This window comes from Dunckerocampus dactyliophorus, chromosome 2 (genome assembly GCF_027744805.1).
Source record: "Dunckerocampus dactyliophorus isolate RoL2022-P2 chromosome 2, RoL_Ddac_1.1, whole genome shotgun sequence".
Taxonomy (NCBI): Eukaryota; Metazoa; Chordata; class Actinopteri; order Syngnathiformes; family Syngnathidae; genus Dunckerocampus; species Dunckerocampus dactyliophorus.
This window is the reverse complement of record NC_072820.1, coordinates 33042754-33057135: the sequence shown is the minus strand read 5'-3', so window position 1 is coordinate 33057135 and position 14382 is coordinate 33042754. Positions and strand designations below refer to the sequence as shown.

At 42.4% G+C, this 14382-nt stretch overlaps 2 protein-coding genes across 9 annotated transcripts in view; one reads left to right on the top strand and one right to left on the bottom strand.

The window, feature by feature from the left end:
- Positions 1-1325: 1325 nt before the first annotated feature.
- Positions 1326-7818, bottom strand: becn1 (beclin 1, autophagy related). 3 transcript variants are annotated; one of them, XM_054766595.1, is made up of 12 exons: positions 7403-7818; positions 7193-7325; positions 7046-7110; positions 6921-6979; positions 6756-6849; positions 6547-6683; positions 5657-5851; positions 5438-5584; positions 3446-3595; positions 3255-3315; positions 3056-3198; positions 1326-2086 (listed from the first exon to the last, which is right to left on the bottom strand). In XM_054766595.1, exons 2-12 carry the CDS (start codon positions 7320-7322, stop codon positions 1918-1920), a joined length of 1350 nt encoding a protein of 449 aa, XP_054622570.1. In that variant the 5' UTR covers positions 7323-7325; positions 7403-7818; the 3' UTR covers positions 1326-1917. The 3 variants fall into 3 exon arrangements, with proteins under 3 accessions (XP_054622570.1, XP_054622569.1, XP_054622571.1); XM_054766594.1 differs by having other exon boundaries at positions 1327-2086; positions 7500-7817; XM_054766596.1 differs by having other exon boundaries at positions 1329-2086; positions 6756-6846; positions 7500-7816.
- The window catches only part of LOC129175683 (uncharacterized), a 24856-nt gene continuing 17745 nt past the window's right edge, over positions 7272-14382 (top strand). For 4 of the 6 annotated variants that reach the window (XM_054766588.1, XM_054766585.1, XM_054766589.1 and 1 more), the window contains exons 1-8: positions 8483-8559; positions 8877-8962; positions 9028-9081; positions 9157-9237; positions 9309-9397; positions 9971-10007; positions 10099-10190; positions 11663-13855. In XM_054766588.1, coding sequence (XP_054622563.1) covers positions 8889-8962; positions 9028-9081; positions 9157-9237; positions 9309-9397; positions 9971-10007; positions 10099-10190; positions 11663-13855 — 2620 coding nt within the window. In that variant the 5' untranslated portion in view covers positions 8483-8559; positions 8877-8888. Of the gene's footprint in view, positions 7344-8482; positions 8560-8876; positions 8963-9027; positions 9082-9156; positions 9238-9308; positions 9398-9970; positions 10014-10098; positions 10191-11662; positions 13856-14382 lie in introns of those variants that run through there. The other 2 variants (XM_054766586.1, XM_054766590.1) reach the window with 2 other exon arrangements.

Below are 14382 nucleotides of genomic sequence, written 5' to 3'. Positions count from 1 at the left end.
CCACAGTCCCCAGGCTCTGCTTCCTCATTGGAAGACGTGTTGGTGGGATTGAGGAGGTCTTCCAAGTATTCCACCAGTCCACATCTCGAGTCAAGGTCGGCAGCACACCATCCCCACCATACACGGAGTTGATTGTGCACTGCTTCACCCTCCTGAGATGGCGGATGGTGGTCCAAAATCTCTTCGAAGCTGTCTGGAAGTTGTTCTCCATGGCTTCTCCGAACTCCTCACGTCTGAGTTTTTGCCTCAGCAGAGCCAGAGCTTCAAACTGCTTGGCCTGCTGGTACCTGTCAGGTGCCTCCGGAGTCCCGTGGGCCAAAAAGGCCCGATAGGACAACTCCTTCATCTTGACAGCATCCGTCAACACTGGTATCCACCAACGGGTTCTAGGATTACCGCCACAGCAGGCACCGACCACCTTACGGCCACAGCGGTATCCTCCCACACCATTTGAGCCAACTCACCCACCAGGTGGTGATTGGTTGACAGCTCCGCCCCTCTCTTCACTCGAGTGTCCAAAACATGTGGCCTTAAGTCCAACAACACGACCACAAAGTCAATCATCGAACTACAGCCCAGGGTGTTCTGTTGCTAAGTGCACATGCAGACACCCTTGTGCTTGAACATGGTGTTTGTTACGTACAGTCTGTGACGAGTATAGAAGTCCAATAACAAAACACTGCTCTGGTTCAGATCGGGGGGGCCAGGCCGTTCCACCCAGTCACGTCTTTTCCAGGTCTCACTGTTGCTGCCAAGAAGAGCGTTGAAATCCCCCAGCAGAACAAGGGAATCCCCTGAGGGAGCACTTTCCAGTACTGCCTCAGTCTCTTAAAAGGGCGGGTATTCTGAACTGCTGTTGCGTGCAACAACAGTCAGTGCCCATCCCCTCACCCGAAGGCGGAGGTAAACTACCCTCTTGTTCACCGAGTTAAACTCCAGTGTACAGGTCCTGAGCTGGGGGCAACAAGAATTGCCATCCCTGCCCGTCGCCTCTCACTGCTGGCAATGCCAGAGTGGAATGAAGTCCAGCCCCTCGGTTTAATTTAATCTGTTTAACTAACAGATCAAGGAACGCCGAACAAAGTGGCACACTGCTCGAAGAAGACACATTATTCGTGAAAGCATAACCTTACTTACATGTGCAGAATTGGGGGCTTTCTAACATTGTGCATCCAGTCAACAAACAAATGAGAGTCATACAGCTCAGAAAACGCACTGATTAGTCACGTAAGAAGACCAGCTCTCATTTAGCACACAATATAAATGATCTTGAAAAACTTTGAAGATGAAACACTTTTAATGCACGTCATCGTCAAACTTATTTATGTAACGCACATAGAAATATGAACAACTTCATGCTGTCACCTTTATTCTGCACTGTACTACCGGCTATGGCTGTTCACATGAGGCATTGGAGAGCATTACGGAAATGTCAGTGTTCTGCGCTCATGTAGTCAAACCGTTTTTACTTTTTATTCACATACCCCAGCATTGATTCTCAAACTGTGGTACGAGTGCCACTGGTGGTCCACAGGTGCCATCTAGTGGTACTCGGGATATTTTTTTTAATATAATAAAATTATATAGAATGTTCAAATACAAATTTATCATCCAAAGATTCACCACAAACCAATTACTTGCAAGTACAAGCTACATACTGCAAGCTAAGGCTACGTCCACATGAACATGGATTATTTTTATGTATTTTAGCCTTTCTTTCACACGCAAACGTATGCTTTTGTCCTTAAAAGTTAACTTTTTCCAGACAATATGTTTATTAAGTTAAAGTAAAACTCTGTGCACACACACAATAAACAGTGTCCTACATAAACTGTATACATTTGAAATGAGACTTCAGAGTACGACATGCAGAGAATCCTAAATCCAATATGGTGGTTTTAGGCACCCTGCTTTCATTCATCTGTTGTAGAACTGCGAGGTGACCCAGGCCAGTCCCCACTTGAGATTGGTGAGCATGAACTTTAATGCTTTGGTCCACTGCTCCTCAGAGTTGAACTGAGTCTTGATTGAGTAGGAGCCACCACTGCCACCCGTGTCCTCGATCTTGCCCTTCTCCACGTCCATCCTGAGGCAGGGACAACATCGCAAACCATCTGTGTATCATATTATGTAAGTAGTGTACAGTATACCTGTATGTGTATTTGGGCTTGACAGAATTACTGTATGTCAGCGATAGACCTATTCAACTGGTGCCCTGTGGACTAAAAGTGGTCTGGACTTCGGCAAACTTAGAAGCGATTAACATTTTTGCAAAAGGTTCCTAAAAATGGCATTGCACTTCTGTCATACAGTATAGCAGATCTTTGATGAGCGTTTTTGCAGGGCATTCCTAAAAACAGCAGAGTGCTCCTGTCATATAGTAGATCTTTGACATTATGCCCTAAAAACTACAATGTGGTCCTGTCATTTAGGGGATCTTTGGCTAGCGTTTTTGCAGTAGATTCCTGAAACAGAAGAGTGCTCCCGTCACATTAAAGTGGTCACCAACCTTTTTGAGCCCAAGATCCCTGGTCTTGGCCATAAACCTGAACCTGAGATTTTTTTTAGGTGCACGTCTGGATATTTGTGCCTTAACTTTGAGGTAGCAAAGGCAGATTTGAGCCACATTAACGTGCAATAACTACTGTTGTGCGCTCCATCATTCTCTCTTTCACTTGTCGCTGACACTTGTTGTTGCAGGGCAGGGTGATACGGTTGGTACCTCCGGCCGGGTTTTGTCTCATGGCTGGAGCTTGCGGGTTGCATGCCTGTTGGGCAGCGAAGCGTACAGGTGTGTCCAGTGGTCAAAATGCTTGCCGTTGGTCATTCTCCAGGAGGGGAGGGCATTGATGTAATAATACAATTTTTTTCCTAATATTCTCACGATCGACAGGCAAAGTCTCAAAGATCGACTCGTGGCTCGTGATCGACGGGTTGGTGACCCCTGATGTAGAGGATCTTTTGATGAGCGCTATCTTGGTCCTTCATTTTGTAAAAAGGTGGCCCCCAGGGCAATTTGGTAGAACATCCCTGGTGTAAGCTATGACCGTCTAACCTGTATGGAAGACAGAAGCCGGTGTCGCCTTTTTCCACCTCTTCTTTAAACTGCTGCACGCAATCCAGGAAGGCCACCATGGCGTGGTCGAATTTATTGTCCCAGAAGAACCTCAGGCCGCCCGAACAGTACAGTGGAAGCTCCTGCAGGAAAAGGTCAGAAAGTGAGGCTGGCTGAGGTTTTAATGGCTGTTAATTACCTTTGACTTATCTGTCAGGGACTCCAGGTATGAATGGTTTCCATATGGGACCAGGCGATATCTGTAGAGATTATATATCAGGTACTACACCTCCAATATAAGACTTCCATCCAAAATGGATTTGAATTGATACCGTCAGAGCAGATTTCATGTATCAATATGTTCATGGTTGTGATTTGCAGTCGTGGCACCTCTGAAAACGCAGCCCCATCTTGTTGGCCAGAGCGTGCAGTAGCAGCACCGTCTGTCCCCAGGCGGCATTTATTTCATTCCACTCTACGGGAACGCTGGGAAGTCGACCCAGACGGAAGTTATTGATAGTGCCGAACTGGCCGCTGTGCCTGAACAGGAAGGAACAAATGAGACATGACATACTATAGGTGGTGCACAGGAAACAGTATACAGTATATAGATCATATTTGAAGTGTGAGGGTGTTCCACTGGATTATTCAAACATGTTGTTCTGGGGGTACGTTAGCAGAAAGCTAAGGCCCAGGCTTGTCTGGACTTTTTCCTCAGCAAACAGAAGTGCTACGTTAATGCTAGTCAAACAGACAGTCCTCTTAAAAGGAGCACTCTTGCTGTTTTTAGGAATCTGCTGCAAAAACACTAACAGGATTGCGATTGAGTTTTTAAAGGTCTATACGACAGGAGTGCTCTGCTGTTTTTATAAATCTGCTGCAAAAATGATAGTCATATATCATTTTATGACAGCATGCTCTGTTTATTTCTCTTGGAGATGAATAAAGTATCGATCAAAAAAATACTAATCAAAGACCCTAATGACAGCAGCACGCTGCTGTTTTTAAGGATCTACAGCAAAAACGCTAGTCAAAGATCCTACATATGACAAGTTCTTTGCTGTTTTTGGGAATCTTCTGGAAAACCACTAGTCAAAAGATCCTTTGCAGAACGAGTGTTCGGTTGTTTTTAGGAAGGTCCAGCAAAGATGCTAGTGAAAGATCCTCCATATAACAGAGCGCTCTGCTGTTTTTAGGAATCTGCTGCAAAAACACTAACAGGATTGCTATTGAGTTTTTAAAGGTCTACTATACGACAGGAGTGCTCTGCTGTTGTTATAAATCTGCTGCAAAAATGATAGTCATAGATCATTTTATGACAGCGTGCTCTGTTTATTTCTCTTGGAGATGAATAAAGTATCGATCAAAAAAATACTAATCAAAGACCCTAATGACAGCAGCACGCTGCTGTTTTTAAGGATCTACAGCAAAAACGCTAGTCAAAGATCCTACATATGACAAGTTCTTTGCTGTTTTTGGGAATCTTCTGGAAAACCACTAGTCAAAAGATCCTTTGCAGAACGAGTGTTCGGTTGTTTTTAGGAAGGTCCAGCAAAGATGCTAGTGAAAGATCCTCCATATAACAGAGCGCTCTGCTGTTTTTAGGAATCTGCTGCAAAAACACTAACAGGATTGCTATTGAGTTTTTAAAGGTCTACTATACGACAGGAGTGCTCTGCTGTTTTTATAAATCTGCTGCAAAAATGATAGTCATAGATCATTTTATGACAGCGTGCTCTGTTTATTTCTCTTGGAGATGAATGAAGTATCGATCAAAAAAATACTAATCAAAGACCCTAATGACAGCAGCACGCTGCTGTTTTTAAGGATCTACAGCAAAAACGCTAGTCAAAGATCCTACATATGACAAGTTCTTTGCTGTTTTTAGGAATCTGCTGCAAAAAACACTAATCAAAGATCCTTTATATGGAAGGAAGCATTCTTTTGCTTTTAGGACTCTGTTGCAAAAACACTAGATCCTCTATATCAGTGGTTCCCAAATATTTCACAGTCGCGTACCCATTCAAACATTTGACTGTACACCCTGCACACATCTTCATTATCTTGAAATATTGAACATGAGTAATTAATTGTATAGTAAGTAAGTAATTCTGGTTCAAAAATGTGTATTCTGCATGGTGAAATTTTGAGAGGTTTTACATGAACACTGATAAATTGATAAGTATTTGTCCTACATATCTTTTTTTGGGATCCCTCCGTTTGAAGGGTTGAACTTCCAATCTTTACTTTTGTCCACTCGTAATTGCTAGGATTTAAGTCTGCATATTAGTTTGATACCAAATTGAAAGGGAAGGTTTAACAAACAAACTAAATTTGTGGGCAGCTCTGATGGCTTTCATCAGTAGAAGGGGTGTGGCTTACCAGATGTGAAAGGTGGCATTGAAGACGTTGGTCTTCTTGAGTCGATCCAGTTGAATCTGGCAGTAACGCATCTGGTTGTCGACACTCTTCAGCTCGTCATCCAGCTCAAGTTGTTGACGTTTAAACTCGCTGTACTCCTTTTGGTACCTGACACACAAAGCAGAGAGGAAAGTCAAGTTTGACTTCTGATCTTGAGACACATTTTCAATATTTACTCACTGCAGCTCTTCTGTTTCCAGCTGCTGAGACTGGACGCGGCTCTGGGCCAGCTCCTGGGCCACGGAGGCTCTCTGCTCCTCCACGGCCTCCAGCTCCTGGACCAGGGATGCCTCCTCCTCGTTCAGATGCTGCAGCTCCGTCAGCAGAGTCTTCTCGTCCTCCACCTGCAACTGAGACAGCAGCTCCAGACATTGCCTAAGGATGACACACGTGTCCACATTAAAATCATTGCCAAAGGTAACCACTCCATTTATCATATTAAATTGGAAATTATTCTATAAACAAATAAAATGTTGAATACAGAATAATATATACAATTAAATATAAATAAAATATATACAATATAAAAAATTATAAAATATAAAATAAAATTAGTTATTTCAATCAAAATGTCATACGTCAATAATACAAAAATATATATTGTACAATTAAATATAACTAAATTATATGCGATTTAAACAATCATAAAATATCAAACCAAGTCAGTTATACATATATACATTATACAAATATGTATATAGATTCTTGTAATGAGAATGAGGAAGTGTCGTTCCCAGGATGAATGGAATAGAAACGTGTGTGAGTTGGAGATACATAAAGTACAAGTATATGGTGTTGGTATTGTACTGCTGTTGATGTGTTCAGGTCACAATGAAGTTATAAAAGAGCGTCAGCATGTAAAATTAAATTTATACTTCAAAATACAACTGTGTAAAAGTGGCTGACATGAAATTAATGATAAAAACTATCCATTGTAATTTTTTTTTTTTTTTTTTTTTTTAAATGGGAAAAAAACATAACTGTTAAGGCAAGGAAGACTGAAAGCATCTATTTATGTACCCTCTGTTCGGCATCACAAACAAAAAAACATAAAAATGTGTTGCGCTCACTTGTAATTCTGACATTCATTCTCTGTGATGTTGAGCTGTGTGTCCAGGTGGTCCAACAGCGTGTCAGTACATTCCTCACACAGTGGGTGGTCTACATCTGTTTGACCGGACATTATGTCAAACAGGTCACTCGTCACCTACAAAGGACACAATAAACAACACTTTGTCTCCATATCACTCCTGTATTTTACTGCATAAACATTCGCTACCTTCAGTCTGCGACTTAGGTTTTCCATGGTGCCTCCATCGGAAGCATCTCCTATCAGTGTGAAGCTGTTGGCGCTCTCTGTGGACATCATCCTGCTGAGAAAGCCAAAATGTAGTAAACTTCCCACCATTATTATCTGAAAGGAAGTGGTGCTCCATGTGCTCACCGTGCAGGAGGGATGTATTTCCTTGACACCCCATCTTGCTTGTTTTCTACAAAGGTCTCCTGCAACCAAGATAATACAATCAACTTTTAAGCTGTATAAAATGTATTTTGAGGAGCTATTTTGACCTCTGTTGTTGTGTCTCCTTCACTGCTGTCAGTGTTCTTGCTGGGAGTGACAGTCACCAAAGGAGCTGAGAGGAACATGCACAAGCGTCACATGTCAACAGATGTTGCAGATTTACTTAACAGTAATGCTGTATGTTAAAGGCATACCTATAAGTTCGTGGATGGTGACCCGGTCCAGCACATTGAATGAAGTGTCCAGTTTGAGAGGCTGGCAGCAGCGTTGACACACAAAACTAACCTGCATCGTTGTGCTCGACGACTTGGAGCCCTCCATCATTAGCTACGAATTAAACAAAAGGTAAATAAATAAATCCAATTCCGTACTCAGTCCACATGTGGCTTGATCAGCATTCTCACAATGTGCGTGTGTGTTCCTCCAAGTTGTTAGCTCATGTTACTCAGCTAGCGGCTAAATGCTAGTTCAAGAGCAAAGCCATTTATGATGTGCAGTTACCTTAAATAAAGCGTCCAAAATCTACCCTAGTGACGGTTACTGCATAATAATACTGTCGATCTCACTTTTGAAAATGACAAATATCTCTAAAAAATAACATAAGAAAAATAGCAAATAGTGAGAGCGTCACACTTCCTCGCTACTTCCGTATTGATGTTGTTGCTTCTTCTTCTTCTTCTTCTTTGTCGTTTAACGGCGGTTGCAAGCTATGTTAGTGCACTACCGCCACTCTCTAGATGTGAATGGTCGCTAAATGGCTTTCTCCTGACTGCGTGGCCAAACATGCTAACCAATAGGCCCGCTTTCTTACTTATGTTTGTTAATTTTAGCGCCCTCTCTCGTTGATCCTCTTTGAAACATACCATCATTAAATCACCATCAGTGTGCACTGTTGCTCTCATAACTTCACGTATTCTTTCATACAGAAATCGGGTGATAGCCACAGGTCCCATCTTTCTAATATAGCGCCTTTCCGTAAATTTGAGAAGCACTTTAAATTCTGCCCCTTCGATTTTCCTACGCGCTACCCCCCTTTCTGGTTCTCGCTCTCTCGCGTCCCGGTATTGATGTTTGCGTCCGATTTCTCGTTTGAACACAACTAAAGTGTGCAATGTCGTCATTTACTGGTTGATGAAATAATGTTTATTTCCAAATTTTAGGGTAGAATAAAATGTTTCGGACATAATTGTGAACGTCATGCATAGAACGGTTTTCTTGTAGTTTGACGGACTTGCAAGACCGGAGTACATCCGTATTGGCGCTTATGTCCTCTTATTCGTTGGAAAAATAATCTAGGAATTTTTTTTTTAGGATTGCATCACAACTGGGGAACAGACTAAAGCGAAATTTAATCCACGGAAATATTTTATTTGCAGTAAACTAAATATTGGTTGAATTTATCCGAAATGCCAAGTGCACTATGCCGTTGTGGCTTCCCACCGTATGAGGGCGCTCCTGCTGTTCAGTATATACAACAGAAGAAGACGATAGTTGCGGGAAAACTGAAGCAAGAGTCACTCCGACTAGCACTACCACTGTCACTGAGCTGAAAGAAAACAAGGTACAATTTAAACAGAAAACAAGGTACACTTTAAACACAGTGTGCATGTCACCGTTAGACCGCAAGATTTGTAAGAACTTTGATCGTTTTAGTTGACATGCCGCGCAGTCATCGTGTCAGAAAAAGACGCTGTTGTCGTTCAAATCAAGCTAACTTTCTAAATAAATATAAGTTGTTGTTTTGTGCTTTAATGACAATAAGGACGACATGTCTTTCTTGGCGGAAACTCAGTGGCAATTCATACAAATGGAAATCCTCTCTCTGTCTTGCTGACGTATAGCAGAACCTTCGTAACTGTTTGTTGCGTTTTTATTAAGAAAATCAACATCATGAGTCCCCCGAATGTCACCGAGGTCAAAAGGGGAATTGCTGTCCTTTGGGAGACCCTTCAGTGCCCCATATGGTAAATGATATGTAACAGTTTATTGGTAAATCTGTATCTTATTAATAGTCTTCTGTTCTTTTCAGTCTGGATTTATTAACCGAACCCGTTTCCACCAAGTGTGACCATCAGTTTTGCAAGTAAGTGTTATTTTTTTGTGCATTTGCACTTTTATTAATTGCAACAAAGCTTAATTGTGTTCTTTCCCTGTTTAGATTTTGCATGCTGAGGCTTTTGGACAACACCAAACTAAACCGAGCCAGCTGCCCAGTGTGTAAAGAAAAGATAACCAAAAGGTTGGGTGCATATTTAACATGGTCATTCTCAAGAATCTGTTTGAAAACATATTCTTATTGGTCAAACATAGGAGCTTGCAGGAGAGTCCGGGTTTTCAGAGGCTTGTCACAGGCCTGCAAGACATGATCCATGCTTATGAACACGACACAGGCACAAACTGTAAGTACAGTCGTTATTGACCCCAATATAAGATGACCTTGAATTTAGGACAGCTACTCTTTTCCAAGACCCATTGTTGGAGAAAAACAATTCTATTTAATTCATCATGTTTTTGTTTATCACATTTCATAGCTGCTCGACAGGCATTTGACTCTGCTTCTTTGATCAACAATTATCTCAAAATTTGCATCATAGCTCCTTCACTGCTGTATGATTGCAGTTTGGTCCTCTGCTCTGCTTTTTTGGTGCAGTTCACACGGCGTTCACGCTGGTATTTTTGTCATGGGACCAAAGGCTTGTACATACATACAAACTTGTACGTAAAGTAAGGACTTGGTTGGGCAGCTTTTGTGACATATGTGACATCACTCAAATATTCTACAGCCAAAATGCCATCTGCGGGGTGGAATACGTTGGTTATTTTTATTTCTTGCTATATTTACCAGCCTAGATTTTACCAAAAGCTTGTAAAATATACTTTTAAAGAGCAAAAATACGATGTTATATTTGGGGCTATATGGTCATTTGTATGACCGGACTGAATGAATTAAATGAAACACTTTTTCCATTCAGACTTTACTGGGTTCATCCAAGACGTTCGACAATCATGGTGAGTGTGAGTAATTGAAAGCAACACCTTAACTCTTTTTAAATTGTTGCTTTTAGTTCATCACTATTGTGATTGTTTTCACTCTAAACAGTGTGACAACTGGTGAGATGAACAAACAGGTTGATGACAACGTGGAGGATGTTGACAAGGCTCTTCCAAGTTCTCACTCGTCAACTATAGCAGGTAATGGCCTGAATACCTATTTCTAGACATACACTATACACAACACTTATTCTGCCTATGAAGCCTTCTGGAAAAAAAAAAAAACATTGAAAAGCGGCAACAACGCCCATTTACATATAATGTGATGTGCATATTAACCAAGCTACAGTGATATTGTTGTTATTATTATTATTATTATTATTATTATTAACATTGTTATGCCGATCGAGCTACGGTACTGGCGTATTGACACTTTGCCACACCACACCGGCTGGCGACTAGCTTCACCACACACTTGCCCGCAGCACGTTAACACTGTGTTCACAATGCCTACACAATGCCACCACCAAAATTTAACACTGAGCTGCTGCTGCTGTTTTTTATTTTCGAGTTTGGAAAAGTTAATGCTCGGTGTAGCATTCATTTCTATGTTGCTATGTAAAATCAATGCACCCAGGAAGGAAGAGTTCCGGTAATGCTTAAAAGGATCAAAATATGACAAAATACTGTATTACATGTTATCATGAATGTGCCTGTTACTACATGCTCACAGCATGGACCTAAAACCATAAAACCTTGTTGGAGGTGTTTTTAATGGCGGTCTTTGTCGGCGGCATAGGTGTGTCCCATTATGTGCGTCTGTTTTTATATCTTTAGAGCATGCAGAAAAGAGAGGCATTTGTGTTCATGTCTCACATAAGGATTGTAGCTGATGGGCAAAATAAATGTAAAAAAAAAGTGCAGTTTTCCTTTAAAACCAACTTTACACTGTTTGAAAATGACAAATATACAGACACATGCTAACTGTTTATAGTTCTATATATACACACACATGCCACAGTCTCCACTATTTTTTATTGAGTGCCCATATTCTCCTCTTGTATAAATCTTGTGTCTTTAACACAGAAATGTAAATAAGGAAACCCTCGTTTGCCTCCATTGTTGCTGTTTTGTTATCACTGATGCATTCAGTTGATGTGGTTCTCTTAGATTCTAGCTTTTGAACGGGAAAACTTATGGCCCCAAATGTTATTTATACGACACTGACTGTGCCCATAGTCTCCTTGGAAACGAATAATGTCATTAAAAGAAATAGCAAGGAGAGTCGTCATTCTCTGTTTTTGTTGTTTTTTGTTTGCACGTCTCGTTCCCACTGATGTGTTCAGTGCTGCGTGGTTTTATTAGATTTCAGCTGTACTGTTTTGAATTGGACATCCTACATCCCCAAACGTAACATGTGTCTCTAGTGTTGTGTTGACCCATAGTCTCCTATTGGATAAAACTCACCTCATTACCACAAGCAAGTAAATACAGGAGATCCCTTGTTCTCCTCTATTGTTGTTTGTTAGTGTCTTTGTTTGCACTGATGTGGTAAATGTGGTGTGGTTTTTGCAGTTTGTACAGGGGAAAGCGGTATAATGGGTCTAACACAATCAATGACTGACTGATTTGCTACTAAATTGCTAATTACTGCTAAATGTTGCCCTTTGTAGCCCTCAATGGATTTGCAAAAGTCATGGGGTTTGAAGATTCCAGTCATTTGACAACAGAAAGCAAAGTTCAGGACACGGTCCAAACAATGGAATCCTTGGATTCAGTGGAGACAAAAGTCAAAGCATCTGCACGCAAAATTCGAGGGAAAGCAAGAAAAGTGAAATCTATTCCAGTTGATTCAAGGCCTCAAATAAAATCCTCAAAGCAGAAAAGTGATCTGGAAGCTGACAAGATTTTAGAGAAGAGGAAGAGAAAAAGTGTTGAGAAGGTCGCCGAATGGCTCATGAAGGTTTCCGCAGAGGGGAGTCTTGAGTTGGAGAAATCCGCTGAGGACGCCCCAGATTCGGACGACTCTGGCAGCTCCGCTTCCACGCTGGATGTCAACGTGTTCAACAACAGTGAGGTAAACCCAAAAAAGGAGCTGCCACCCAAAGCCCTCGAGGAGCAAGTGTTTGGGGCCACCTACAAACGAGAGAGGAGAAACAAATTAGGCGTCTCTCTTACAGGGAATGCCTCCACTAAACCAACACTCTCCTCAACTGTACAACCACCAGGAAAGCGACACAACAAGAAGAAGATGCTGACACCTACTGACTTTATAAAAAGCTCTAAGGAGAAACAGGTAAAACATCTGGAAGAAGAGCCTCAAACGGTCAAAAATGACATCTGCATGGACTCTTTTGAAGAAACAGAGAAGCTAGACAAACTAGAAATTGAAAAAGCTAACGACAAAGCTCCCAGTCTCATGTCTGAAACCCGCCAACCCGAAGCAAAGTTGGTGAAGAGGTTGCATAGCACTCTGCAGCAGGTCGACTCTGATTTGAAGGCCCAAACTCTGATAGAAAGTTCAGCTCCTAAAAAAGCCGACAAGAGAAGAGTTTCCTCTGGGAAAGGCAAGCCCGCGAGAGCTGCAAAACCGCTGGTTCTGGTTTCCGGTGTTCAAAATGAAGAGAGCGTCCCGCAAAGTAAGCTGCCGTCAGAGGCGGTTCAGGTTCATATTGAGAACTACCTCAGCAGTGAGGACCAGGATGTACCTGTCACCAGGAAAGGCAGAAAACGTTCTCTTTGTTCCCAGATGAGAGGTCCCAAGACAGATGCATCTCGACTTGCTGTGAAAATGCCTGAAAAAGACGGAGGGGCATTTGATCCATTGGATGCAAAGGCTTGTAAAAGTAATGGATGCATTTATGATGAAGACATTGGAGCCATCGAAAACATGGCGCTAGGTGAAATGGCGTCGTCCATTAAGGAAGTTCCAGAGACCGGTGCGGATCGTGACACTCTTGTGGTCCCAACTTCAATGAGTCTGACTGAATGTCCGCCTCGCCATCAGATCCAAAGTGCCGCAGCAGAGAAGGAGGAGGACAACAGTGAGGTGGACACGGAGCAACTTCTCAAGAGCTTCAAAGCTACCAAAAGGAAGTCGTTCAATCTCAAGCGTCCAAATGGGAAGAGGAGCCGCGGTGTGGACAACCTCAGTGACCTCACTAATCCGACTTGTAGCGATTTCATCCCGCCGACGGAGTCTCCCTTGCCGACAAGAAATAGAGATGCTGAAAGATCGGATCAAAAAAGTGTTCCTGTTCTCCTCAGGAGTAGTGTCAGCAGTGACCTCAGTCCCAACAAAGTGGCAAAATGTGGAACGGAAAGTCCTTATGTGTCTGTTGTGCCTCATGTAGTAGATTCCGGAATCAGCTTTCATGCCGTTGAGCGTGAGGAAATTCCAGAGAGCCTGCTTGAATCTTCCACAAAGGATAACTGCAGGAACTTCGCCTCTGGAAACCGTTCAGTCCTGTCCGACCTGTCCCAACATCTTTTGAATGCCGAGTCCTCTTTGACTCCTGACGGTCTCGCCGCACCGCTCCAAGGAACCAAGATCAGTGGGAGTGAAGAGCTCAGCATTCAGTCGTTCATCCAGAGCAACCCCAGGAAAAACAGGAGGAGGCGGACTCGGAGGCTCCAGTCCTCATCGGAGTGCGGATCATTGGGCGAATCCAACGAGGAGTTACCGACTTTGACACAAATCTTCGGTAAGCCGGCTGCTTCTCCTCAAGGCGACTGCAGCCGGGAAGCTGCTGAAGCAAGCAGCCTTGACGGTGCTTGCATCGCAGCCTGTCCTCCCACGTGTCCGAGTCCTGACTGCATTAGCGCCAGCCAAGGGTCCGTCGACTTGTTTGGATCACTGGATGAATGTAAGCTGATTTATATTGCTTAAAATGTAGGGGTGTAACTATTTGTTTTAATAACGATTCGATCTGTATCACGGTTCATGGTTGCCAATACGATTCAAAGACGATATTGATTCATTTAGAAGGATACGATCTGAAACAATTCAGTAACTTTAAATCGATTCAGTAACTTTTTAGCTGTGTGGCCAACATGCTACCCACTAGACCACCGTGCGGCCCGTTAAAAAATGTTGAAAGATGTAAAATCAAATCGAATTCATTGTGTCAATTCAGTGTCAGATTTTTGCATCACTAAACTACAGGGGTTGTAACATTCCTACCTGCTGCTGTAAGGATGTGCCTGGACGGTCAGCGTTGTGTAAAACCCCATGGCGCCTTGTGTTGTGCTGTAGATGACGTTACAGACAGGCAGACTGAATTGAGTAACTTTAACGTCTATCATTAAAAGTGCTAAAAAAAAAAACATCCATATAAATCCTGCCGTGCTTAAAACCAGTGCTTTATTTCCTAGTATCAATGCAATCGATTGA